This window comes from Caloenas nicobarica, chromosome 2 (assembly GCF_036013445.1).
Source record: "Caloenas nicobarica isolate bCalNic1 chromosome 2, bCalNic1.hap1, whole genome shotgun sequence".
Classification (NCBI taxonomy): Eukaryota; Metazoa; Chordata; class Aves; order Columbiformes; family Columbidae; genus Caloenas; species Caloenas nicobarica.
In genome coordinates, this window is record NC_088246.1 from 34,121,792 (window position 1) to 34,147,868 (window position 26,077).

General features: G+C 37.5%; 1 protein-coding gene across 1 annotated transcript in view; it reads left to right on the forward strand.

Moving 5' to 3' along the window:
• DNAH11 (dynein axonemal heavy chain 11) overlaps window positions 1-26,077 on the forward strand; it is a 135,374-nt gene that overhangs the window by 72,490 nt on the left and 36,807 nt on the right. The window contains 9 exon segments of the mRNA XM_065627906.1: window positions 2,153-2,157; window positions 4,607-4,825; window positions 6,786-6,932; window positions 13,658-13,768; window positions 14,156-14,278; window positions 14,762-14,944; window positions 15,725-15,819; window positions 19,009-19,015; window positions 22,915-23,049. Of these exon segments, the coding sequence (XP_065483978.1) occupies window positions 2,153-2,157; window positions 4,607-4,825; window positions 6,786-6,932; window positions 13,658-13,768; window positions 14,156-14,278; window positions 14,762-14,944; window positions 15,725-15,819; window positions 19,009-19,015; window positions 22,915-23,049 (1,025 nt within the window).

Below are 26,077 nucleotides of genomic sequence, written 5' to 3' on the forward strand. Positions count from 1 at the left end.
TGTGTTAATGCGTCGTTTCACTTGCTCCATTTTAGATATTTCAGGAAAGCCTTTTGTTTGTTTTTAGTAGAGAAATTCTGCTAGCCAGGGCTCATGTATGTCTAGATGTCTGGAACATACTGTAGTTTTGCTGTCCCTTATGATGAGCATTTCAAGGGCTATTACTGAGTGATGATTTTGGCATAATTGACACTTAGCTCCTAATTGTCCTTTTTCAGAGTTCCTTAAAAATACAGTGATCACAGCTGATAGATTTTGTGTTCATCACTGTATAACATTACAGATTATTTTAAATTAGGGTAACTTAAGATAATATTTTTTTTTCTCTTGAAAGTTCAGCACAAGTACGACATCATATCCCCATTGCTTTAACAAAAACCGGAAACTATAATCTGGATTTAAATGGTGAGAGAAAACGATAAAAAATTCACAGTGATTGTGAGAGTTGAGAAGGAAGTCTTAGATTCTTCATCTTTTTATCTTCAAACCAAGCCTAGGTACTTTTCTGGAAGATACAGTTTATCCAGGGAAGGAGGGGACAGATTGAGCTCAGCAGGCAGGTGGTGAGCTGCAGCATCAGTATGTGCTATGAAGGATGCTGTGATCCTCCCTGCTGCCCTGTGTGAAAGTATCTGAACAGAAAAAACAAGTGATCTTCCCTGGTTGTGGTGCCTGTTGAAGATATGTCCCATGAACCCCTTTTCACTGAGAAGGATGTTGGTTAATGTGTGGGTTAAGGACAAGAGACAGTGAGTTCAGGTATATATGGAGGGAAATGGAGAGTATCAGAAATTTAATCAATTTGGATACCTGATTTGTTGGCAGAAAAGAAAGGGAAAGAGCCCTCTTCTGTTTCAGTACTCAAATTGCTAAACTTACATTGTAAAAGAGCACAAGAAAAGAACACTATGCAGTGGTTCTGAAATCCATGTACTGAGCTTAATGAACGCGCCTTTAAACCTGATTCGCTATAAAACAAGACCTATAGTGTTTTAAAATAATGTCTCTGTCTCCAAATTCAACGTGACAGGCAATCTCCCTTACTTTCAGCTGGTGTCACATATCAGCACTGAGTCCAGAATAGAAGAATCAGGATTATTTAATCCATCCCTTTGGAAATAACAGCAATGCACATCTCTGCCAGCTCTTTCAAGTATTGTGCCGTTGCTGTCTTGTATGCTGCTCCTCCAGCACTTGGCACCAAACAGCGCACACCATTACGCATACCGAGGATAAATTCTTTATGCTCTTAGTTTATCATACTCCATAGTATTTTACGACGTGGTACAGCAAAGAAGAAGCCTGAAGTAATTTTTTTTGCCTTCTTCTTTTGCCTCTTATGCTCCCTGCTCCCCCCACCACATACTTCCCAGTTACCTCTTCCTTCAGACAAACTACTGGCTTGGTTTTATTCTCATTTTTTATAACTGACTGGAGGATGCCTTCAAGTGCAGTGGCATTGGTCTTTTTTGCTCTTTACTTGGCATGTTTCAGCTAGCTCAACTTAACTGCAAAGAGCTAAGATTTATCAATTTGGTAATGACTAATTTATATCCCAAGGAAAGTAAAAGGGCAAAATTCCTGTTAAACGCTAGTCATAACTTGCACTGGTTTGGTTTTTTTTTTTTGGTTGGCTGGTTTTTTGGGATTGGTTTTGGTTTTGTTTCTTCTGCTTAAAAGTCAGTCAGCCAAGGCCTAGAATAGAGAGACTGCATAAGAATGAAGAGACTTCACCCTTATATTTTCTTTCAGATTGTATATAGGCTTATTGCTCAGTTGTCTTTAGGACTGCTGAATGGTTTTGATTCCTACCAGCCTGATCTTTATTATTGGCTTCAAGCTACTTTATCCTTTCTGGTGAACTGCAGTTAAATCAGATTTTGTTCCTGTATCAACTCTTTTTTGTTTGCTTTTTTTTTAATAAAGAACGCTAAATTAGCAATAATAATTTCCTTTGCCTACAACCCTGAATGGGCATATATGGAAAAGTACAATGCAGTATTAAAAAAGAAAAAAACCTGGAGATAAATGAATGGCAGAATAAATAATTTATGCTAATGAAATTACTGCAATTAGTAGTTCCACAATGACCCTTTTAAAAGCCACAGCTGTTAATGTCAGGAAGTGCTGTCACCGCTGACCTTATCATAAGAGAAAGTGACAAATTGAAAATGCAGAGAAGACCAATCCTCAAAGAGGTCTGTTCGGGAACGATTAGTGTTTTCTGAAAACCAGTGTGAATTACAACCAGCTGCTCTCTGGCTCGGCGTGTCTCCCATGCTGTGCCATTTTGTTAAGCTCGATAACAATAGTTATTTTGCCCCATTGAGACAAGTTGTCTCGGGCCACTTCCAGCTCTACCGGAACCCCCTTCTTCCCTCACTGATTTACAAATGAAACTGTTGTTAGAGGGCTTTTCAGGGCTGCTGAGTAGAGACCTCTCATAAGGATCATGTGTAAGGAGGTTGTCTTTCACAGGGAAGAACTGTACTGCAGGGTGCGTGTGTGTCACAAACAATGAAAAAGAGAAAAAGGCTGAAACACATTTCAGCTGGAAGCAAAGCGCTGCTCAAATTTGCATAAAATGTCCATTCCTGCTGACTAGCCTTGCATTTACAAACAATTTTATTTTTAAGATGGATTTATGCTAGCTTTGCCTCAACTAATGATGTTCCAATTTTTTTTAATTTGTAAAGCAATTTATTTTTGCTTTCCCTAAATGTTAATCGTTCTTTATTTAGTCCTTGTTTTAATTTCTGTTTTTGTAATCACAGGTGAAATAAGTATTCTTCTAAACTACCTTTTAAAAGTCACAGGAAAATAATGAGGTTTCTTACTGAGAAAAATGGTAAGTCTTTCTGCATCAACCTGATTGTAATATTAATGATGTAGACTTAAAACATTTAACTGCATCAACAGCCACTCGTGAGCAATTTTCCCAAAGTTCCCTAAGCATTATTGACAATGCTTTGGTAAATTATGTGTGACTTTCCTAAGAGTTGGTGTAGCTCATTTAATTCATATTAATTGATTTTTAGGCTGCCCTTGATTAATTGAACTGAGTTTGTCTTGTACAGAATGCAATAAATAATCATTAAAATGAGGGAGATGTGACTCTACAAATTATAAAGTTAAGTCTGCTAGAAGTCATAGAGGACAAAATGGAAGTTAGTTACAGTGATGATGTTAAATAGGTTTTCTTAGTATTTGCCTGTTCATTTTGCATATGGTACTCTTGCTTAGACATGTATGTGCATATATTCTAGTAATATAAGTAGATAGGTTCCTTCAAAACAACAACAAAAGAATTTTATGGATTTCTTATTTCATTTTTATCCTGAGCAAGTATACTCTAATTCAAAGTAGTGTAGTAGTATATTGTATTTGCTAGTTCAGTTTTCGAAAAATTTAGAAAAAGGACATTTGAGATTTAGTTCTAGAACTACCTCTCTCCTTGCCGTGAGAGGTGAACTAAGACAGGCATTTTGCCTCTGCATTTTGCTTGGAAATACATGACTAAACGACCATCTGGAGCTGTTTTAAATATGCCTAGATTCTTTTGGTTATCATACAGTAAGTGAAAAGTGTTTTCCAGTCTCACAGCTGCATTTTCCTCCCTGTGATGAGAGAGAAGTCCCGGGCAGAGCTGTGAAGCACCTGACGCAGCCCCTGGGGCTACAGGACCCGTCTGAGGTCCCTCCTGCAGCCTGCTGAGATTTGCTCGGAGCTGGAGGTAGATTTGTGGTGGGATGCCTGGGTAGCACATAGGGAAGAGTATGAACTGTCACAGCTTGGGGTGACTCTCAACTCCATGAAGTTGTAACCACTTTTCTGATCAACTACCCCTTGGAACTGATGAAAGATCTCTTCAGCACAGAAAATGTTGCTGATTTCCTGACATTTTATGGTATGTAGAGACTCAGCTTTCAGAAGCACTCCATGGTGGTCTAATTCTGCCCTCCTACCAGTTCATGTTAGTTTGTCACTGAATTTGACAAGCACAGATAAGCAGGGACTGGTACGATTTCAGAAATCCAAATCGTGGAGTCCGGTTCTGCTCTGTCTTAAGTTAACAGCATAAATGCACTTCACTTTGAAAAGGAATTTGATGATTTATGAGGTATGTGGGGATCTGTGTGATTAGAGTAACCACTCTATTGTATTTCTTTAACCTATAGAGCATTTTTCTTAAACAAGTTTTCCAGAGGTGAAATAGAAAATCCATCTAGTATTAACTCTGCTTATAGCAGTATAGCGACTGATTTAATGGTTTTAGCTGTAAGGAGCATTTATTTGAAAAAAAAAAAAAAAGGAAGTATATATTGAAGCATTGAGCTTCTGTGCTGATGAAGACTTAATGAATGCCAGCACAGAACTAATTAATTTACATGCAAAAAAGTTGAGGGAGGCTCAGTTTGGTTTAATGTTTTTTACATGCTGACAAAATTATATTTAGGGTAGGCTGAAGAACAGTTTTGGGAAGGAGACATCCTTAGAAACATAACCTTTTCTGACATACATGGGTATACTTAATTTTTGAAACATTTCTTTGCTCCTCTGTTTCCATTTGTTCTTGTTCCTTGGGTATGTTTGGCATCTTATCCAGGACTCCATTTGTGATTTCACGGCTTATGCCCACACCACTGTGAATATGCTGAGTGCCAAATACAATCATAATGAGAGGTCATACAATTACACCACTCCAAGGAGTTTTCTGGAGCAAATCATCCTTTATAAGATCCTCCTAAAGAGAAAAAGCAAGATGTCAGGACACGTGGAGCACTTGGTGAATGGCATGCAGAAGCTGAAGGCAGCAGCTTTCCAGGTAAACTGTGAAAGTCACAACCCTTTTTTTCATTCTTCATACATAATCTTGGTTTTATTGCTAATAAAACAAAGTTGTCACAGCACCTTTGCATTAGACTGTTTAGTTGCGAGGATGGCATTTTTGTGCTTCATTGAAATGACCTAATTTTGGAAACTAGGGTTTGTGGTTTTTTGTCACATAGCAGCTCTTTGAGCTCTTTAGGTGTCTTTGGAAAGAGGACTCCTGCCATTCGAGCAAGGACAAAGTCTGGAGGCAGGGTGGGTGTAGTCGGGCCACAGTAAAAGGGTACGAGGGGAAGCAAGTACCACAGTAAGAGCCAGATGATGGTACAGAGAAGATGCAGTTCTGTACGTGAGGATTTTGTGCATAACCAATGACCAGCTGAGGAGTAATGGAGGCAGCAGGAACAAGTGTGGCACCTTTGCATCACCTGTGGTCACCTTCTTGTGGGAGAAGTAGCCCCCAGTCAGTGCTTCTGTCAACAGTTCATTTGTGGCTAGTCAGTCCACAATTACAGAAGGGAGGAGAAGCTGCTTTTGGAAGCCTTTCTCCCTGCCACGTGTTCTGTAATCCCTTTCGTGGATGCTGAAGAGAAGTTGTAATCCAGCAATTTCTTTATAGAAAGTCTGTGTGTCTTATATGCAAACTGCAAATGAAATGCTCAGCCCTAGACTTTGCATAACATTGCACCTTCATGCTACTATGTGAGATTAATAATGGGAGCTGCCTGGCTGAATACCTGTGAAAATGAATGGTCAACAGAAAAGGGTGACTGCTTTTTTGAAGTCTGTTTTTGATAAGGTATCCTATACTAGTAAATTATTAAAACGGTCTTTTTCTCCAGTTCTAATTTGATGATTACCAAAAGGTAATTTGACAATTTGAAGTGCCACATGCTGTGAAGCAGATGGAGCTGCAGCTCCTGTCTAGCCAGGTTCTTGAACACTGAGCCATTTTTATCATGCATGCCAGAGCTCTACACAAGAATATCAAATGCAGCACCATATAGTTTTTTCAAAAAAAAAAAAAAAGGACATGAAGTCAGCTCAAATAAATTGAAAAATAAAGTGAGTAGAGAGATTTGGGATCTTTAGAGTCATTTGTTACAACTCATTGTTATAGCATTAGCTTCTCATTTCAAATTGGTCGAATTTTGAACAGGTAGATTTTGTAGGTTTTGTAAGATTTCAGGAGCTGACCATAGATGAGCTCTCAAGACCTCCCATGTGATAAAAGTTAAGCCTGCTAATATTTGTTTTCCTCTTTGTCTTATCACCCCTATCCAGATCAAGTTAAAGAGAGTCCCTTCTGATCTATCCAAGTAGCTGCCAGATAAAATACTTGGAGCGATAGGGGAAAAAAATAAAAAACAGATATTCAAAACATTTACTTTCCATGTGGAAGGTATTGTCACTGGATATTTTGATATGGGTTTCTTGCCTGGCAGGCAATAAATTGCTCTTTCAGCAAACTAACAGGTAGTCTTTGTTAATCAGTCTCTGAGTCTGTCCTAACCTTTCAGCAAACCTCTGCTGGAATTATTTGCTCAGAGTGATTACTCAGCATTTTCCGTAATGTCCTTTTGCTTTTACATTTGCATCTTTGCTAGGTGCTATAGCAGGGCCTTGCTGCAAGCTGAGACACCTGGTTACAAACACAGCCTCAGCAGGTGGGCAGACATCTGGCCATATCGGAGAGGCCATGGGGTCCCTGGTGGGAACAGGTAGGCTGTTGTTATTAAATTCTTTAAATCAACAAAATTCTGTTAGCTACAAATGTGGATCTGCCAAATGCAAACAAAATAAAAGAGGAAAAGACAAGACTTTCAGCACTGAGACCTATGAAACATGAATTTTGCTTTTAGTTTCAGGTTTTTGGGGCGCATGTGGTATAATCTCTCAAGAACAATACCTAATGACTCTTGCTTCTGAATAACACATTACTGTTTGCCCTGTAGGTAGAAGATCTAAAATCCAAACTTGCTTCTCAAGAGGCAGAACTGCAACTGAGGTATCAAGATGCTGAAGCTTTGATTGCTAAGATAGGGTTTCAGGCTGAGAAAGTGAGCCAAGAAAAGGCCATTGCAGATGCAGAGGAGCAAAAGGTCAGTCTAATTCCCCCATTTAGTGCTGTTAAGCTATATTTAGCACAAAATAAACCTCTTTAGGTGAACAGTTTTTAACAACTTCCTCTCCAGGGAGCATAAAGTCTAAAGAATTATTATACTTACACATGTAACAGCATTTCACACCGTGATTACCACTTGACCTTTCTTTACATTATGCCTTTTCCCAACCTTTTAGCTGTTTTAATGAGATGAAAGAACAATAAATACTGAGCTCATTCAAGCATTTAATGGATGTGGATCTTGAGAATCAGACTTATTTGTAATACAGTAAAGGTCAGAGAGTCATCTCTGAGCACTTCAGATTTCTAAAGACTTCGAGGCTCTAGATAAATTGAACAACTCAATTGATACAGAAGTTCATTCCAGTATCTCACAATATTACAAGGTGCAAACCTTGAATTTTAAGATTATTGTAGCATTCCTGATAATATGTGTCAAGTGTTGAATCTTCTTTTTGCTTGCAGTTCAGCCTATTAACATTAGTTACCAACATCTGTATTAGAAACATAAAGGTTTACATGCATTAGTCCTCACCACAGAACAAACAGAAATGCATAATTTCATCTGGACTATAAAATTTTCATCTACTGTTACAAACACAGTTTTTGAAATACAGCACTAGCAGTATGGAATGCTGTAAACTAAAGTTCTGCCATTAAAATCCAAATGGCTTATTTGACACTGGCATTTTACTAAGAAATCTAATGTACATTGTGTTGTTTATCAATATTGCAAAGTGAAATTTTTAATTGATCAGTAACAGTTATTAATGCCTAATATTGAGCAACGAAAACTTCAAGTTGCCAAGAACTTTGTAAACATTTTTCAGATATTGATCAACAGGGAAGCCTATACTCTCTTAGCAATCAAATTGGTCTTTCATTCTCTTCTGTTTTGTTTCTTAAAGACATGATTATTGGGTGATATGTAATACTTTTCTAATGACCTTGTGTCTTATCCTAATTTTATTGAGAGAAAAGTGATTTTTGACACTGACATAAATGAAGACCAGATCAGGACTTTTATATTTCTCTGGATTATGCTAGTTATGGACTTCAGCGTTTTGCTGATCCATATCTTATATAGGACTTAAAAACTGCTGTGAAGTTTGAAGTCCAAATAGTGCAATTAATTAATCATGCACAAATTGGATCCAATAGCTCAACATCCTACCAAATACTTTTCAGTGGTGTTTTCCCTATATTGGTTCCATATGCTTGTGATGGATTTGGGTGATCAAAACACACCCTTAACACAATTCTAACTACTTCATTAAGCAACTAGGTGAAACACACAGAGTGATTATTGTGGCATAATCACATCTTTGGGCCACTTTGTTTCAGGGATGAAGTTCAGTGCGTGACATTAATGATTACCACACTCCCCTGTTCATTGCTTTATTGCACTTCTGAAATGTTTTCGTTGGAAATGAAAGTGTCATTTTGTGCTACATTAACCTAAAGCTATTTCATAAGGTTGATGACAGTTTCTAAATATTAATCTTCTATAATTTTTGTTGAAAAAAAAAATCAGCAAATGAGAATATATCTTCCAGCTAAGTTGAGAATACTCTTCACAATTTATTAAAATTTGTCACCCTTTAGAAAATTATTTTGGCTTTCCTGTTGTATAGATTTCAAACTGGATTTTATAAGGTGGGGTTTTTTTAGTTTTACAACATTAAGCCAGTAAATACCTTGGAGGTATTGCGTTAGAGTGAAGCATTACCTAAGAAAAGGTGAAGAGTGGAAGTCACTTTAGATTAGACTTATCTGGAAAAGTGGGTTCAGTCTGGATGGCCCATAAATGCAGCAGAGCTACATATCTGTGTAGTAATCAATGAATGTGCCACTGCTGAGGTTTTAAAGTAGTGGGCAGTAACACTGCTGTCATTTTACTGGCCGTTTGTATGCTCTGAATGATGCCAGCTGAAGTGGTTTACAGATGAAGATGCATATGCCATTGCCTTTTAAAATGAGACCTACTCCTCCAAAGGAAGAAAACAGGCAGAGCATGACGTAGGTAAATGGGTGACAGTGACACTAGCTGAGGATTAGGAGCAAAGATGGATCCAGGCTGAACTGCTTTTGTGATTTGCCTCCCTCAACTGAAGTGCACTCTTTATTTACGTGGTATATTTGAGCCACTCTACTCATGGTCTGATTGCTAAGGGCACACTGCTTCCAGCTTTTCTAACAATTTAGCCATCATTGAAGAGCTCTATTCTGTAGAAGTTATTGGTGTGAAGGGGACTAAACTTCTGGAGATATGGATGAAAATCTCCTTCATCTCTTTGTGCAGGGCAGTAGATTGAGAAGCACAGTCTTAATGCTTATCTGCAACCTGCTCTGTTTAATTTTTTCTCCCTTAAATATCTTGTCCCATATTTCCTTTTGGGCATCAGCAAGCAACGAATAACTAAGCATAATAAAAAAGGGAGGCAGAACTATAATACAACTTGCGTGACTTAAATTAGTTGTTTGTTTTAATGGAAAATACTGAGTCACATAAGAAGCACTGTTTACTGTAAATGTAATACTTGTTCACCTGGTTACTTCCTTAAAAACTTTAATGGAAGGAGCATCTTGGCTGTTCTAAAGTTTTCACTTGAAGTTAATTTCAGTAACATGGGTCTCAAACCATGTTAGAGAAAATATAAAGCAAACCAAAACTGCAACTGTATATGCAGTATTTAATTTAAAAAAATATGTCGTGGCTACTATGCAAACCAATAAACATTGGGAATTTAATCTTAAATGCTACACCAGTTCTGTTCTGCACTTTTATTTCACAAGGGATGGGGGCAATTTTTAACTTAATTATTAACTTGTCATGTGCAATGTAATGCATATTGATTTTTAATCTTTGTTATTTCCACAGACAGTGTCTGTGTGTGTCCTGTGTCCCATGTAATAAACGTATGCATGGGAAGTGCCTGTGGCAATTGTAGAAACATGTTTTGTAAGGATATTAAATTCTTACAGAGGCTTGTTACTGCCAATGCACAGTGCTTGTTCCAAGTGATCTTGATCACTGTAATATCCTCTTTCTCTGTAATTAGACTTTGTTTAAGCAAGACCTGACAGAAAATGAGCCTGTGAGATGAGCATGAGGTGCAAGGATAAAGAAGAACCAAATATAACTGACTTTAGCCCCAGGAAATCCTTAAAAATGTGTATGATAATCTTCCACATATGCAATTGCAGATGATACAGAACACCTTCCAGGGTTACTCTACCAGATAAACTTGCACCAATGAAATCATAATCAGCTTTTATACAGATAATTATATCATTGCAGAAAGTTGTGGAAGTGCTTAGATTTTACTTAAAACTGATACTAGCTGATGTAAAGTCACTGATCTAAGCTACTGTTAGGCCAAAATAAGAGTCTTGAGAAATCTGCTTAGATTGGTATCTGCTTAATTTCTGAACCTGAAATTAAGTGAGTACAGTGCTTTCTCATAGGATATTTCTTTCTCTCCTTTTCTCTCCCTTGTTTTGAGGCCTATGGTTTCAGACTTGGAACTGAGGAATTAAAACAAAAGGGCAAATTTACCAAAAGATAGAGGCTGGTTTGACAAATCTGATATATTTACTGAAAAAATGCAGTGAATGTTTTACTGGTTAGGGAAACCCCAGTATGTCATTAGAACTGACCATTGGCTCCCTGGTATTTTCTCTGGTTTTCTAAGAGGGAGCCTTTGAAAGGGGAAAAATGAGGGAATGAGGGAGGTGGGGGGGAAGTCATGGCTCTCAAAATCTTAGTGAAAAATCTTTACTTTCTTTACTTTTTCTCCCCCATACATCTCTTGTTTAGCTCCAGCTTCTGCATTTGAGCTTAGATCATTAAATGCTTACAGCTTACCTGCTGAAGTGGCATAAGCTGTTGAGTTCTCCCCTGTGTTCAATAACTCCTCAAAAGTAACAAAGTGCCCTAATATTCCCCAAAGTGCCCTAAGTTGCCCCAAGCCAGTGCCCTAATATTCCCCAGCTTTTTTGTACAGATACCTTACCTGGTCTCCTATCCTGTATCACTAAATCTCTCACCATTGCATCCTACAGGATTACACAGATTCCTAAACACAGGAGTCCTTCTAATTTTTTGTATTTTACACAGTGATCTCCAGGTTTCTGTTGGCACCAGAAGCATTTACTATCTGATATGTCTTCACAAGCTTACAGGCTCCTTTTATCAAAAACATTTATCAAAATGTTGCACTAGTCTTTGAAACACCTATATTCCTTTTACCTTCAACCTGGTGAGCTCTACCAAAATTGTACAAAAGTGCCATATTTTCTTTAGTAAGCCAAAGGTAAAACATTTTTTCATCAGGTTAGTTACACGTATATTTAACATGATGATAAGAATAAGGCAAAGTTGTTGAGGCTGGAATCAGATCAACCTGTGAAGAAGAGGATTTAAAAAGTGAATATTTCAAGTATAAAGCATTTTCAGCAGATAAAGCATCAGTACCTGCTTCTTACTTTTCAGTGTGTAAAACTGAACAGTGGATGATGGAGAATATCTGGCATTTGTCCAGAACTATAAACAAAAATGTCTTCTGGTACACCAATCCAAAGCTTTTCTGTTTTCTACACATCTTTTTTAGTCTCAGTGTGTTTTCTCCACAAAGTGGGTAGCCAGCAGGTTTCCACCTCTTATCCCATGCTGTTGTCCTTAAAAGGGCAGAGCAATATGCAGGGCTACTTCATGATTCAGAGCAGCAGGGAAGAAAGGAACTCTGTACACCAAATTTTCTCTCTGGAGCAATGAGAATAAAATGTGATCTAGCTGGGCAGAGGTTCAACTACTGCTTTAGTAGGAATAAAAGATACAATATGCGGTCATAAGTCACTGAGAAGCCTATTAGCTTCTAATGATTGTAGATAGCTGATTTGCCAGCACACCCCTCTGTCCCTGGCTCTTTATCACTTTACGCTTACTATGTACAAGGCTTCACTCCTGAGCAGCTCAGTGTGCTAGCAAATGTAGACTATGTAGGAGCTTTATGGAGGTGAGCAGTGGCTACCTTATGGAAATCCTGACGTTGCAAAACTCACCTGTCATTGAGTGTCTGGCCCACCAGCTCTTAGAATCATAGAACCATAGAACCATAGAATGGTTTGGCTTGGAAGGGGCCTTCAAAGGTCATCTAGTCCAACCCCCCTGCAATGAACAGGGACATCTTCAACTAGATCAGGTTGCTCAGAGCCTCATCCAGCCTGGCCTTGAATGTCTCCAGGGATGGGGCATCTACCACCTCTCTGGGAAACCTATTCCAGTGTTTCACTACTCTTATAAAAAATTGTCAGGCCTCATGTCTGGCCTGTCTCCCTTCTTTTTTTAAAAAACCATTACCCCTTGTCCTGTTGCAACAGGAGATGCTAAAAAGTCTGTCACCATCTTTCTTATTAAGCCCCCTTTTAAGAACTGAAAGGCCACAATAAGATCTCCCCGGAGCCTTCTCCAGGCTGAACAACCCCAACTCTCTCAGCCTGTCCTCACAGGAGAGGTGTTCTGGCCCTCTGATCATTTTTGTGCCCTCCTCTGGACCCTCTCCAACAGGTCCATGTCTTTCCTGTGCTGAAGACTCCAGAGCTGGACGCAGTAATGCAGGTGGGGTCTCACCAAAGCAGATTAGAGGGGCAGAATCACCTCTCTTGATCTGCTGGCCACGCTTCATTTGATGCAGCCCAGGATATGGTTGGCTTTCTGGGCTGTGAGTGCACATTGCCGGCTCATGTCCAGTTTTCCATCCACCAGTACCCCCAAGTCCTTTTCCACAGGGCTGCTCTTGATCCCTTCATCCCCCAGTCTTTACTGATACTGGGGGTTGCCCCAAGCCAGATGCAGGACCTTGCCCTTGACCTTGTTGAACCTCACGAAGTTGATGTGGGCCCACTTCTCAGGCTTGTCCAGGTCCCACTTGATGGCATCCCATGTCTCAGCCGTATCAGCCGCAGCACTCAGCTTGGTGACATCTGCTAATTTGCTGAGTATGCATGCAATCCCACTATGTCATTGATGAAGATATTAAACAGTACTGGTCTCAGTATGGACCCCTGAGGACACCACTCATCCCTGATCTGCATCCAGACATTGAGCCTGTTGACCACTACTGTCTGGGTGTGACCATCCAGCCAATTCCTTATCCACTGAACAGTCCACCCATCAAATTCATGTCTCTCCAGTTTAGAGAGAAGGATGTTATGGAGACCATGTCAAAGGCCTTACAGAAGTCCAGGTAGGTGACATCTATAGACCATCTTTTGTCCGCTGATGTAGTTGCTCTATCATAGAAAGCCACTAGGCTGGTCAGGCAGGACTTGCCTTTGGTGAAGCTGTGCTGGCTGTCTCGAATCACGTCCCTGTCTTCCATGTGCCTTAGCAGAGCTTCTAGAAGGATCTGTGCCATGATCCTCCCAGGCACAGAGGTGAGGCTGATTCTTCTGCGATAGGGTGGTATAAAGAGATGTTAATTCTCACCGTGCAGGACAGATGGGGTCTAGAGCCAAGCACAAACCTGCTTGGGTGTCAGAGTTGTAGAGAACTTTTTTATGCATAACGTAAAATAATGGAGTTTTAAATCTGTTTGTATATACAGATATTGTACTGGGAACTGTCAGTGCTTAAGCAGCTCTGATTTGATTTACAGCCTTATTTTTCAATATAAGTCTTAAAATATATTGTTTTAATAGGTAGCAGATATTCAAGAACTATATCTGAGACAGAAAGAATATGAGGATGATCTGCTGAAAGCTGAACCTGCTCTTGTTGCTGCTACAGCAGCCTGAGACATGCTTAGTAAGGTAAAGATCACACAGTTTGATGTCTGAAAAAAAAAACCCTGTTCATCGTTCAAATAGTTCAAGGCTATTAAATGGTCATTCCAGTGCCAAGGTGCCAAGTACAGTCAAATTTCCAACTTCTCTGAGCAGCATGCTCCAAAGCAGCAGGTTGGGAACTGCTGTACCTGACTTGGCATTATACTTCCAATCACCCTGCTTGGCCAAGTTGCACATAGGATTGCAGAGCAAGGGAAGGGCTGTGATCATGAGTATTTTTGCCACACAAAATAATTAGTAATAGTTTTCAAAGAGCTGAGAGTTGTATATTGGTAATTAGAAAGCTTCTGTGGAACGAATCTACTCCTGTTGCACAATTCTGCACCTGTTCCTCTGAACTTCTTTTTTCAGGTTAATCTTAAAGAACTGAAAGTCTTCACAAACCCACCAATGGCTATAACCAATGTTATTGCTGCAGTAATGGTTTTACTGGCATATAAAGTGCCCAAAGACCGAAACTGGAAAGCTGCAAGAGTCATTACAGAATAGATAATGATCAGTGGTACATCATGTAGTATCTGAGATAAGAGAGGAAAAGAACAGTTAAAAATAAGAGCCAGAGAAAGAGAAACTAAATCACAACTTCATTTTCTTACAGTTTGAATGTAGGGGAATATGACCCTGTATTGTTCTCTTCTGTGTACCTTCGGTGACAAACTCAAGTCAGTCTGAGCACCACTGGGATTTATTGATTGCAGAAGAAAAGTCAAAGGGAGAGCATTTAATTATATTTATGTTATCCTGCCAAATTATTCAAGTGCATCATAAAATGTGTTTCCGAGGGTGAATACTACAGGTTTTGGGGGGAAATAATATTTTTGCTTTGTACTACATAATGTTTCTGAAACAAAAAGCTAGAGCAGGATTCCAGTTTTGCATTTATGATGAAAGTAGGAATTAGCTTCTGATTCTCTGAAATGGAAAAGGATCGATGCACTGGAACTTCTCTTCTTGCAGGTTGATGACTTATTACAAGCTTTAATTAACTATGATAAGGAGCACATTCATCAGAACTGTCTGAAAGTCAACAAGGAACATTACTTGAAAGATCCAGATTTCAACCCAAATTATGTTCATACAGAATCCTTTGCAGCAGCTGGTCTCGGTGCCTGAGTCATCAATACAGTAAAATTCAATGAGGTATGTATGTATATCAGTTCCTCTCTTGCCTTGATGGGGGAAAATTCTGTCATTGAAGTTCTTTATTATTTTGATAAGCTTAGTTTAGTGTTCTGGGGAGAATGTAACAGCAACCACAGATAAAGTGGGAAGTATTCAGTGCTGAACAGTATGTACACATGTATTTATTTTCAGTAGAAAGTGTTGAAAAATATGTGGCTTTCCAGGACTTTTGAATTGCTGTTAGGATGCAACAGTTGGGAAACATTCTTCTTCAGATGTACGCATTTCACATGAAGTGAACATCTGACTCTGGCTGTCTGGAGTGTAAGACAGAGCTTATCACTTGTGATTCCCTTGAGCACCTGTCAGCAGGATTCTTCCGTTCATCCTCGTATCACAGCAAGTTATTTAATTACAAAATAGTAAAAAACTAATCAATTTTAGGTGAAATCTACTCAAGCTTAACGTGTGTCTGATTTCTACTTATATTCTAAAACCATTAAAGTGATACATATAAATTAATTTTAGCTGGAGAGTAGACCCACTGAGGATAGATTCAGTTCTGCTTAAGATATCCTTGTACAGTCTATAATCAAACCTCCTGTAGTCTTAAGGTCAATATTGGAGAAATCTCTGCATCTCACTATTGTGTAGAAGGATGGCTCTAAAGAAAATGTGTGTAATGAGAGGCTGCTGAGATTATCTGAAAGTCTTCTATCGGGAGTCATTTGCAATTTTTATAATGAATGTGAGACTAACTTCTTGTCTAACATACATATGTTGTATGCCTTTTTGAAGGAATATTGTGAAGTAGAGCCAAAATGTTGTGCATTGGCCCAGGCAAATGCTGAATTATCAGCAGCTACAGAAAAACTAGAAGCCATCAGGAAAAAGCTTCTTTTAAGTACTGCTTGATTAATAAGCATTCTTTTATAATATCTTGACCCCATTTAATTTTATTTTGTTTATTTATTTATTTTTAAAAATTTATTTTAATTTATTTTATTGCTTCCTAGTTCAAGTATTAAATACATGTTTTAATTAGGAATTATCACTATTTTTCCCACAAACTTACTGAAGAATATTCCATATTTTCGGTGGTAGCACATGAAACCATTTATCAGAAATGACTGAATTTCCTCAAAGCCACCTAGGCACATTATAACCAATAAACTAGTAAAATATAACGCGCCAACTGTTTATATGAGTAATGACCTATTGGAATATAGGAATAACTTTCAGAAAAAGCTTTGGAACCTCTTGCTTATCTGTGTTTATGTTTTGTTATTAATCATATCGTAAAAATGGCATCAAATCTCCTTTGATTTTGAAAGACCTCCAAACCCATATGCGCGTGAGCACGCATACACATTAGAAGTGGAAACTTTGATTACAGCCTTTTACTGAAAAATCTCTTTTGAGTTACTGATTGACCACACTTACCACCAAGTGTCTATTGAACTTATGAGAGAGATTATTTGTTGTTTATTAAGTATTTATTTAATGGAGCAACTGCAAGACAAAGCACTCTTGAAACAAAGACACCTTGTGGTATCTTGGGAGATGGTAGGTGGATTGAGTTTCTCTACTGCAAGATAGTTACCCTGACTTGACACAGAAGGTTTTAAACAGTTCAAAAGTTATGATATTAATTGGATTCAGAAGGCTTTGGCTTGGCATAAGACTCTTTTTGTTGGTGGTGGTAATATTTAGACCTGAAATCTCCCAATTTGAGATACCAAGCAATAAATGAAGGCTGAACAAATTGGTAATGAGTGTATTACTTTCACTGTTTTCTCTTAAGGTATCAATTTAAGAGAATGTGTATGATTCACTTTTACTGAAACTCTTAATCTAAACCTGTGAGTTAATAGTATCCCAGAATTTCATTCTTTATTTCAGAAATTTCCTGTTATTTCTCCTGTTATTGTAGTACCAGCTCTTCTTGTGCAGAAGGAGATGCAGATTTAGTGGGTAAACAAAGATAGCTTGTACCATCTCTCTTCCTCTTCTGGTCCCCCCTACATACATGCTTCAGCATCTATTTTTGCCTCTATATGACACAACTTTGGCCTTGTGACCTTGGAGTCACCCATTCAGATCAAAGCGCATCTGCCCTAGTGAAGCTTATTTCTACACTGAAAAATTGCTGTACTAAAGAATCATGGGTTTTATTTCACATATCTATACTGCTATATGTTTATTAAGTGTAAATACTTTTTGGAAAAAAACAGTCTTTTAATGTGTGTGTGGGTTTTTTTGGTTCGTTTGTTTGTGTTTTATAAATTATTTTTAATACCAAGCAGTCACCTTTGAAACTCATGGAATCTTTTTTGTTTTAATGTGTTGCTCAGAGAAGAGCACTAATGCACCTCTCTTCCTTGCCTGACAGTATTTAAAAAAACCTTTTTCTTGCTTTACTTGATCTTGCAGTGCAGTAACCCTCCAACTTTGACTGTAGTCCTGTCATCTTATATTTATTTAGTTCCCCTTTCATTTCCTTATGCATTTTTCTGGAGGTGGTTAGCAGCAGTTTTTCTCTCAGCTACACTCAGTTCCTAGTAGGAAGAATTCTGCACCACAGACAAAGCTGCAGTTCCCTCTGCAGTTATCTGTTTCCTGCGTTAGGGCAACAGTTGTCACGTTGTCATTCACTATTAGTATTTTTCCTAACCACTTTATAAAATCCATACCTCCTGTTCAACGACGCTTCCTTTTACAAGGTGGGAGGATCCAGTTAAAACTGTTATTTTTATAACTGATTCATACCATAGCGGATCAATCTGATGAACTTTTTAAAGGAGCTGTAGCTGTAATTTTTGATTCCCTGATAGGTATTACTCATAGCAATAGTAAGCTCCAGAGCTCATGAGATTGTTGAATGGAGAACACTATAGCTGGTGAAATTAGCTATTAATAAATGCAAAATAATACATATTGGAACGAAAAATTTGAACTGTTCACTAATAATTCTTGATCATTTATTTATTAGTAGCTTATGGAAGAAGACCTGAGGCTGATTGGGGTCAGTTCAAAGAAAACTTTGAAGTTAGCCTTGTTTCGAGTTGGGAGTTGGACTGGATGACCTCCAAAGGTCCTTCTTGCTTACATTATTTTTTGATTCCAAAAATAAAGCAGAAATTTTGTTCAACTGGTAATATTTTACAAGAAGGACCTCAGTAGAAGAATAAAAAATAATACTTTTCTATGTAGTGCATATATTATGTATATTAAAATGTATTTGTAACACTTAGAAAGAGTGGTAAGAGAGTGTTATAATGATGTAGTAAAAACTGCTGCATAGATCTTGCTTAGGAAAACTTGGGTTTGGCTTGTTTCTTGTACCTCAATATTCTACTACATAGTCTCAAAATATTTCACTTCAAAAGCTTCAGTTACAGTGCAATTCTTTGCACAGGACAATGCAAACTGTTGTTAATTCAAATGTCTTGCAAATTCCAGCTAACAGTAGGGTTCTCATCCAATTTGTCATGCTTTTTCCCATGTATGAGGTGATCGAAGTTACTCATTTCCATGAACTACTTACCTATGCATACACTGTATCCAAATGGGGCATATGGTGCATGAGCTTACATACACTTGGACTAACAATGATTTACATCTGAAATGTCATTGCAAGAAAAGATTTGAAAGTGATTGAAGTAACCTGGTTTTAATTACATTATTAACTGACAGCCATGTGGTGGACTGGAAATGATCGAAGTAGTTATAAAAATGTAGTGCATAACATGAAGATGTGCGTATAAAAGTCATTGATAGTTTCCTCAGGACTGGCAACTAGGGAGGGGGGGAAATTGCAAGTTAGCACACACCAGAGCTTTAAACAATCTGGGAATCTTAGAAGGAATTTTAAGTTTCCAGAATTATAACAAGTTGGGGATGTGAGACCCACTTAATAAAATCTTAATCCAAGAAGTCTGAACTACAGAAAATTGTGTGGCTGAGATGCATTTCCTCTGGGATCTGATCATTAGTGCCTCATTTCCTACCTGTGAAATGTTAGAGGATGATGGGAGGCTGAGTTCATTCATAAGGTTCATTAGATTGAAGGAGCTCTGCAGATTGGTGGTACAGAAGTCTTTGCATTTCTCCTTTTTAACAGAATTGACACTCATTAATTCCTTGAAATCGACCACTTTGCTTGGTTTTGTTTTAACCATAGTTACAGTTGACATTTCACAGAGCCTCAGCTTAGCTTTCTGGGCTCAGCTTTTTTCTCCATCTAAGCATGCACAACATGGTCAACAGTGAATAACTTTGTAGGTTTTCATCCCTGTTCAGTGATACTGGACTGTGCTGTTCAATCTTACATGCAAAATCAGCTTGAGTTCTTCAACTGGAAACTTGTATTAATCTACATGTTAAAGGACATGATGTTCAATGTAACATCCCCATGGGGGTGGACTGTTAGGTACAGCAGTAGCATTAATCAGGATTAACTGATGAAAAGATGTAAATTCAGAGTGAAACATTGATTTTTTGCTGGTATCCATTTTTAGAGTTAGAATGAAGTGCTGTATCAATATTCACCAGTTGTCTTCCACTTCTCCAGGAAGTTTTACATCTAGCAAAGTTTCATCAGCTCTGTTTTTCCAACCATGGTAACTTCTTGATCTGCTTCATTTGGTGTTTACATTCAGTATTTTGGAACATGCACCTCTACCCTACACAACCTATTCCAGCTGGCTCATGTCAGGCCTTCTAAAGGTATGATTCACTGTGTAAGGGAGTCTGTGAAATGAGTATAAAGAGAAGACAAACTTGTATTTCATCTAGAAAAAGAAATGAACAATGCAGGCACTTGTCAGTGACGAGTACCTAGATTTTATTTTCCTTATCTGCTGATAACCCTCTGGACCCTATCAGTCTCTAGAAAGCTCTTATTCTTTACTTGAGTTGTAAGTCCTCTAATGTTTTGAAAGAAGGTCACTTTTGGTATATGGACATTCTGTTATACCTCTGTCTGGGCTGCCTGCTGACTGGATCCAGTCTGCGAGGAGTTCTCACCTCATCTACCACCTCTTCTTCAGGAGTGGTAGAAGTGCTGTGCAGCCCTATCAGTTACCCTCTGAAGAGCCAAATTTCTTCTAAGCTTGCACAGGGCCAGTATATAGAGCCTGCAAGAAGAAGATGCTCCTCTGCCAGTGCAAATTCATGTGAATCTGCATGAAATCAAGCAGTACAGAAGAGATACTTTGTATGTCATTTATGAATGCTAGCCTTTAACAGCACTCTTCATTCTAGAGCTAAACAGATTTGGTAAGAGCAATGAAGGAGTTACTCTTCTATCTAGTCTCTTTTAAATACCTTTAAAGTGGCATTAGGGTTTTTCTTATCATTATTCAAGCATCAATCCATACATTCAGTTGCCCCCTATCCTTCACTTAATTTTTTGCCTTTTTCCCTTCTGGTCATTTATTTGCCTGTCTCTCTCTCATCTTCCTCTTTCCAGTTTTCTAAAGAATAGACTTCAAGGCAGAGTATCAGTTGTTACTGGTCTCTGCTCCTGCATTCATGGATGTTTTGTGCTCCCTGGATCATAATTCAGCTTCTTTTTGTTGGCAAAGAGAGAGAGAATGAGAGTTGTATGTATTTTTCATGTGGAAGTTTTTGTGGCCAGCAATTTTCAGTGATGCTAATTGTTGCAGCTGTTAGTAATCAATAATACATCTTCAGCTTAGACAGCACAGCTAAACTAACCTCCTTTCACTTCTCACGGCTTCCAGAATATATCTTTAGATGAGAAATTAAATCCAAACATGGGCAATATTGTAATTTTTTTAAATGTCAAATATATACAAACTGGTACTAATACTAATACAGTATGTCATTTAAAATATTTATGATCTTTTCAAGGTGATAAAAAGATACTCTGTAGGTGGTGATGCCTACTGGTCCTTTCCTGTGTGTTAAACTTTTAATATACAAACACATACAGTTGTCCATCCAGTCAAAAAATTGCTATGTATTTACAGTAAATGGAAAGAAGAACAGGTTAGGAAATAGAAAAAAGGACTGTTTCTTCACAAGCAAAATTATTTTTTAAGTATTTGGAGTAAAATTAAATCAGATTTCCATCCTTATACAAACTACAGTTATCTGCTAAAAATATTTGTGAAAATTATGAATTTACATTCACATACATATATTACAACAAGTATGCCCATTATATTAAAAAAAAAAAAAAAGAGAAGGAAAGTAGTATATTTATTATTGTTAGGTCTAAAAAGTTGGGCCGAGTTCATCCTTCTGGCGGATATCATGCAATTTGTATTATTTATGATTACAATTACTATTATTAACCTGTGAGTGAAAATACACTCTGTTCTTGGAAAGGATTATACCACGGCATAGTCCAGCAGACTTGCTATGGAGAGAAATGACTCTGCTGTGATTTGTGGAGCTCATGTTATTAGTTCTGTAGTTATTCTAGAGAAACAAAACAATTTCAGGCAACTCGCCTGCTGCACTGTCCCTTGCCTTGTCTTTTTAAAAATGGTCATTCAAGCTCTGTTCTTGTATTCAACTTTTGCCTCACCTGATTATTTGTAAAAATAATACTTTTCAAGGTGTTAACCTCTTTGCTTTTATCACTCAATTATCTGACTTTGTTAACACTTTTCTTCTCATTAGTTCTTCATAGTTTGCTGAGCTAGAAAGAATTATCTTTTTTTTTTTTTTTGATAGAGTATGAAAGAATGTAGGTGTTTATTGTCCTGATGAAAAGGAAAGACTGAGATAAACACATTGTGAGTAGCTTTCTTATTTTTGGTTCTTTTTGATGAACAAATGCAGTAGTCTGGAGGTTTTATTTTTACAACCAGAAGAAACTCGTGATTTTTTTGCCTGTTTTGTTGACTAACTGTTCTTGACTGAGTATTACTGTATTTTTTGGACTTTTTTCAGAAAGACAGGGTGTTGTATCGTAAACAAGGAGAACAATAGCTCCTCATCTAAGCATCTCTGAGCTGTTTGAGTTAAGTAAGCATTAACAGAAAAAATTTTACATTATTCTATCTAAAAATCCCATGTCATCCTAGCTGCTCAGTTAAGAAAATCTGGAGAAAATGCTGCAGCTCAGCAAATTACCAGTTGTATGTCAGGAGTGATAGAGACTGAAAAAAATAAAGGGTCTGAGCAGCCTGAGAGGGAATTTGCAGGGGCTCACTCCGGGTAGGCAGGGGCTGCTACTGAGTTGAGGTACATTCAGGATGAAATCCTTGAAATCAGAGAGGGGGGCATGTTGCTGCCTTGAAGCAGAGTGCGCAAAGGTGTGGTGAAAGGCCTTTGGTGAAGGTGTGGATTGGTATGCAGGAGATCTCGTTGTTTTCTCCCATGAGTGAAGCTATCTTGTCCATCCAAGAGCAAACTACTGGATCTTCTTATGCCACCCAGCTCATATACAAAATGAAAATACTAATTCTATTCTTGTATTTTTTTCGTCTCTCTGTTACAATTTTAAATGCTCCAGAATGCATGGGACATGGTTACAGCATCCTAGGAGGTTTGATACTGAATCTAGCACAGTGAACTTGCACTTTTGTCCAGGATCTCCAGATCTGGCCATTGCAATGCAGGCCATTGTCATCAAGCAGAAACGTATCTCCTCCTATTACCATACTCCAAGCACCTGATCTCCACCATTTAAATGGGTATTTAATAAGGGATTCTAATAATGGTTTTGTTCTAAATTGTTGTTAGTTAGCATACTTATGCCAGGAGCTGTAGAACACAACCTTTCCTCCAAATTTTCTATCCTTCAGACTTAAGGGTACTGTCTACAGTCATTAAAAGATATCATTTAAAATATACCATTTAAAATTAAAAAAAGAAAAAAAAAAAAGACAACTACCAAACAAACAAAAGACAAAAAAAAAGCCCAAACAAACAAACAAAACCAACAAAAAAACACCCCCAAATACAGCAAACTTTAAGCCAGAATATTTACCCATTCATTTTCTGAATAGGTTCTGGATAGCAATATGTGTAAGCTCACAGCTTCACTTGAGGAAGCAGTTGCAGAGAAAGTCCAACATCAAGATGATGTAAACTGAACAAACAAAACTATTGAGCTGACCAAAAGACTGGTCAGGAGACTTGAGGTAAGAAGATTTTCCCTGGATGTTCTTGCTACTGTGAGTTTTGAAATATTTGAAATGTTTTGTTAAGCATGAGGTTAAACTTAAATTTTTGAGGACAATGTGGGGAGAAAAGGCTGGGGGGGACAGGAGCAAGATGACTCTTTTTGGAAATCGTTTAAATGAAGGGAAAAAAAGAACACAAAAATAAACCTGTAATAACATCCTGAGAAGTAAAATGCACTGCACCAAAATTGCTAATCCTGAAAATCATGTATTACTGAGCAGCTGATATTGGCATGATTGCTAGAGAAAAGTCTCCATAACTAAGTCACCACATTTATACACAACTGTGAACACATTGCGACAGCCTGGGCAGCCTCTAGTTAATGAGCAGAAAGACTGAATAATCCTCGAGGTCAGGATGGAGTTGCCCTGCGTCTGCCCCCGTTGCACTTTAGATTGTGAATAAGTGGGAGGCACCAATCAGATATTTACTGTTTGCTTTTAGTTTTTTTCTTTTTACAGAAACTATTAATTTTTAAATAAGAATGAAATCTATTTAGGTTAAAATTATATATATTTCAGTGTGGTTATTACCTTTATTTGCAGACAAACATCATTAAAGCTAACACATGCCTATTTAACAGTCAGTAACCATTTAAGTCAGCCACAGCATTGGTGTGCAGTCTCTCCTAAGTGTTTACAGAAATTGTGCTGTCTCAATTCATCATCTAGAATTCTAACCATTCCTTTTTGACAAATAAGTGTAAATAACGGGAAATAAAAACTACAAACAGTATTTACACTACTATGTGAGTTCCCAAGACAGTCTGAATAAATATTTTAAGCTGGATTTCATAAAATCCCTGTGACTTTTCTTTCTAAGATCAGAGAATGAATACTTTTGTTTCTGTAAATCTCTCAGCAGAGTCTGGCAATCAAGAAGATTAAATCAGTTTATAAAAAAATAATTTTAAGTGTATAGAACTAATAAAAAAACCCAGTGCAAATAAAACGGATCCATTTTTGACACCTGATTTTGAAATTAATATGCCTAGAAATGTAAAATATGTAAATAATCTTTCCTTTGGTAGAAAAACAGCGAGGTCATTGTTACTATCTGCATATGAAAACTTTTGTTTGCCCCAAAACACATGGGGCAGTCACAGTTGGCCTGACCTTGCAGACATCCAAAGCTCTGTGGAAGCCAATGGCCTTTGCCCATAGGTAGTCTCCAATGCCAAGGTTTATACATAGTTAAAAGAAGGTTTTTTTCAAGATTTGAGCTCTTATTAGTGGTCTTATTGTGTAAGTTAAGGTGGAAAACATTTAAAAGGATTAATTGAGAACGTCAAGTCTTTTCCTCTGAGAATAAATTCTTTTTGACTAGAACAGGAGACAGTTAACTTCTGAAAAGCATCAAGACTGATGATTTTGTCTATATAGCATTGACCTGGAAGCTCAGCCATTCAGACTAATAAATCAGGCAATTTATATTTAATCATTAACTAACTCCCGAGCTGAACAGCTGTTCAAAATTAGAAATGGGTCACCCCAGCCAGGATGACATTACAGGCAATCTATAATGCATTAGAATAAAATTATAGTGATTTTTAACTGTCTGGAAATTTATTACACTGCATGTTCCAACTCTTAAACCCTTGTTAGCCAATGTCACTAGTGATTTATGGTGCTTGGGCGGTATGGTAAAATTACTGAAGATTTAAATAGACAATCATTCTATGTTTAGTAAATCTTCAAATTTCAAAGCTATTTTGGAGAATGAGGTGGGTGCTCTTTATTGTTTATGACTTACCAGTCAGTGACAACAAGAAAAGAGAATGGGTAAACCAAAAAGCCTTCTTGTAAATTAATGGATTTATTGTCTTGTTGCTTTCAGTTAATGGTTTAAAGACTAATCTAACTACTTCTGTAGACAAAAATGGATGCCTAAAATACTTCAAAGCAAAACTGCTACATTACAAAGATTTCTGTTAGAGCTTCCAACAGGAATAATCCTTTATGTGTCATTTGTTGGGCATCTCTTATGAATGTAACTGGGGGTTAGGTGGTCTTTACACACTGAGTTCCTGCGTTTACACTGTGAAATATTTAAATACTAACTCTTCTAAGCACAGTATTTTGATTAAAGATACTTCCACTTTCTTAGTGGATATTCTATATTCCTATTTCAAGACAAAAGAGTTTGAGTCTTCTGTTATTGTAGAATTCTGTGTCTGTCTTTGCAGGATAAGATGTTTAACCATTTCAGTAAATATTTCTGATTTTTCTGAAAAATATAGTTGGAAAATATTTCATTAATATCAAATTTAACAATTATTTTGTTACTTTGTTTTTGTACACATAGAAATTTGTTTAAAATCAAAGTGAGTTGTTACTTGAGATTGATTTTATACATTTTAAAGGCTTTCAAGAACGAGCACATCTATGAGTATTCTTTTAAGCTCTCAAGCAGCTAGCACCAGCAAAATGCAAGCATTTTATATTAAATTATTTGAAGTATGGAGGATTCTTTCTATTCAGTGATTTTGATTATGTCATGTAAAGGACTGGAAAATTATGTTTTTATTACTGTCATTGCTCTGAAAAATAAATTTCTATATGGACAGTGGGTAAAGGACAGTCCTTATAAGTTGTTCAGCAGTGTGTTTTCCTTCTTTCATGTTGGCCCTTTCTTTGCTTCAGTCCCTCTGCTCGCTGGAGAATGATTTCCTGAGGTTTCCCTGATGCAAGTGAACAAACTGGGAAACAACTTTTATTTTACCCTGAGTATTTCCAACAGCACAAACAAGGAAGAAAGGCCTATTCCAATTTTACATCTAGAGTTTCATCAGTCTGAAGATGACTCTAATGGATTCCTTTCCATGCTGAAACTATTTGAGCATACATTCATGCACACTGTCATTCCTTTGCTGGGAATTGTATACACGGAACAAAGTTTAATGTGCCACATACTGCTAGTTTGGTTTTTATGCCATGTCCATTTGATCATTAGTTTTGTTGGAATTTGGCCTTTTGCTGTTCCATT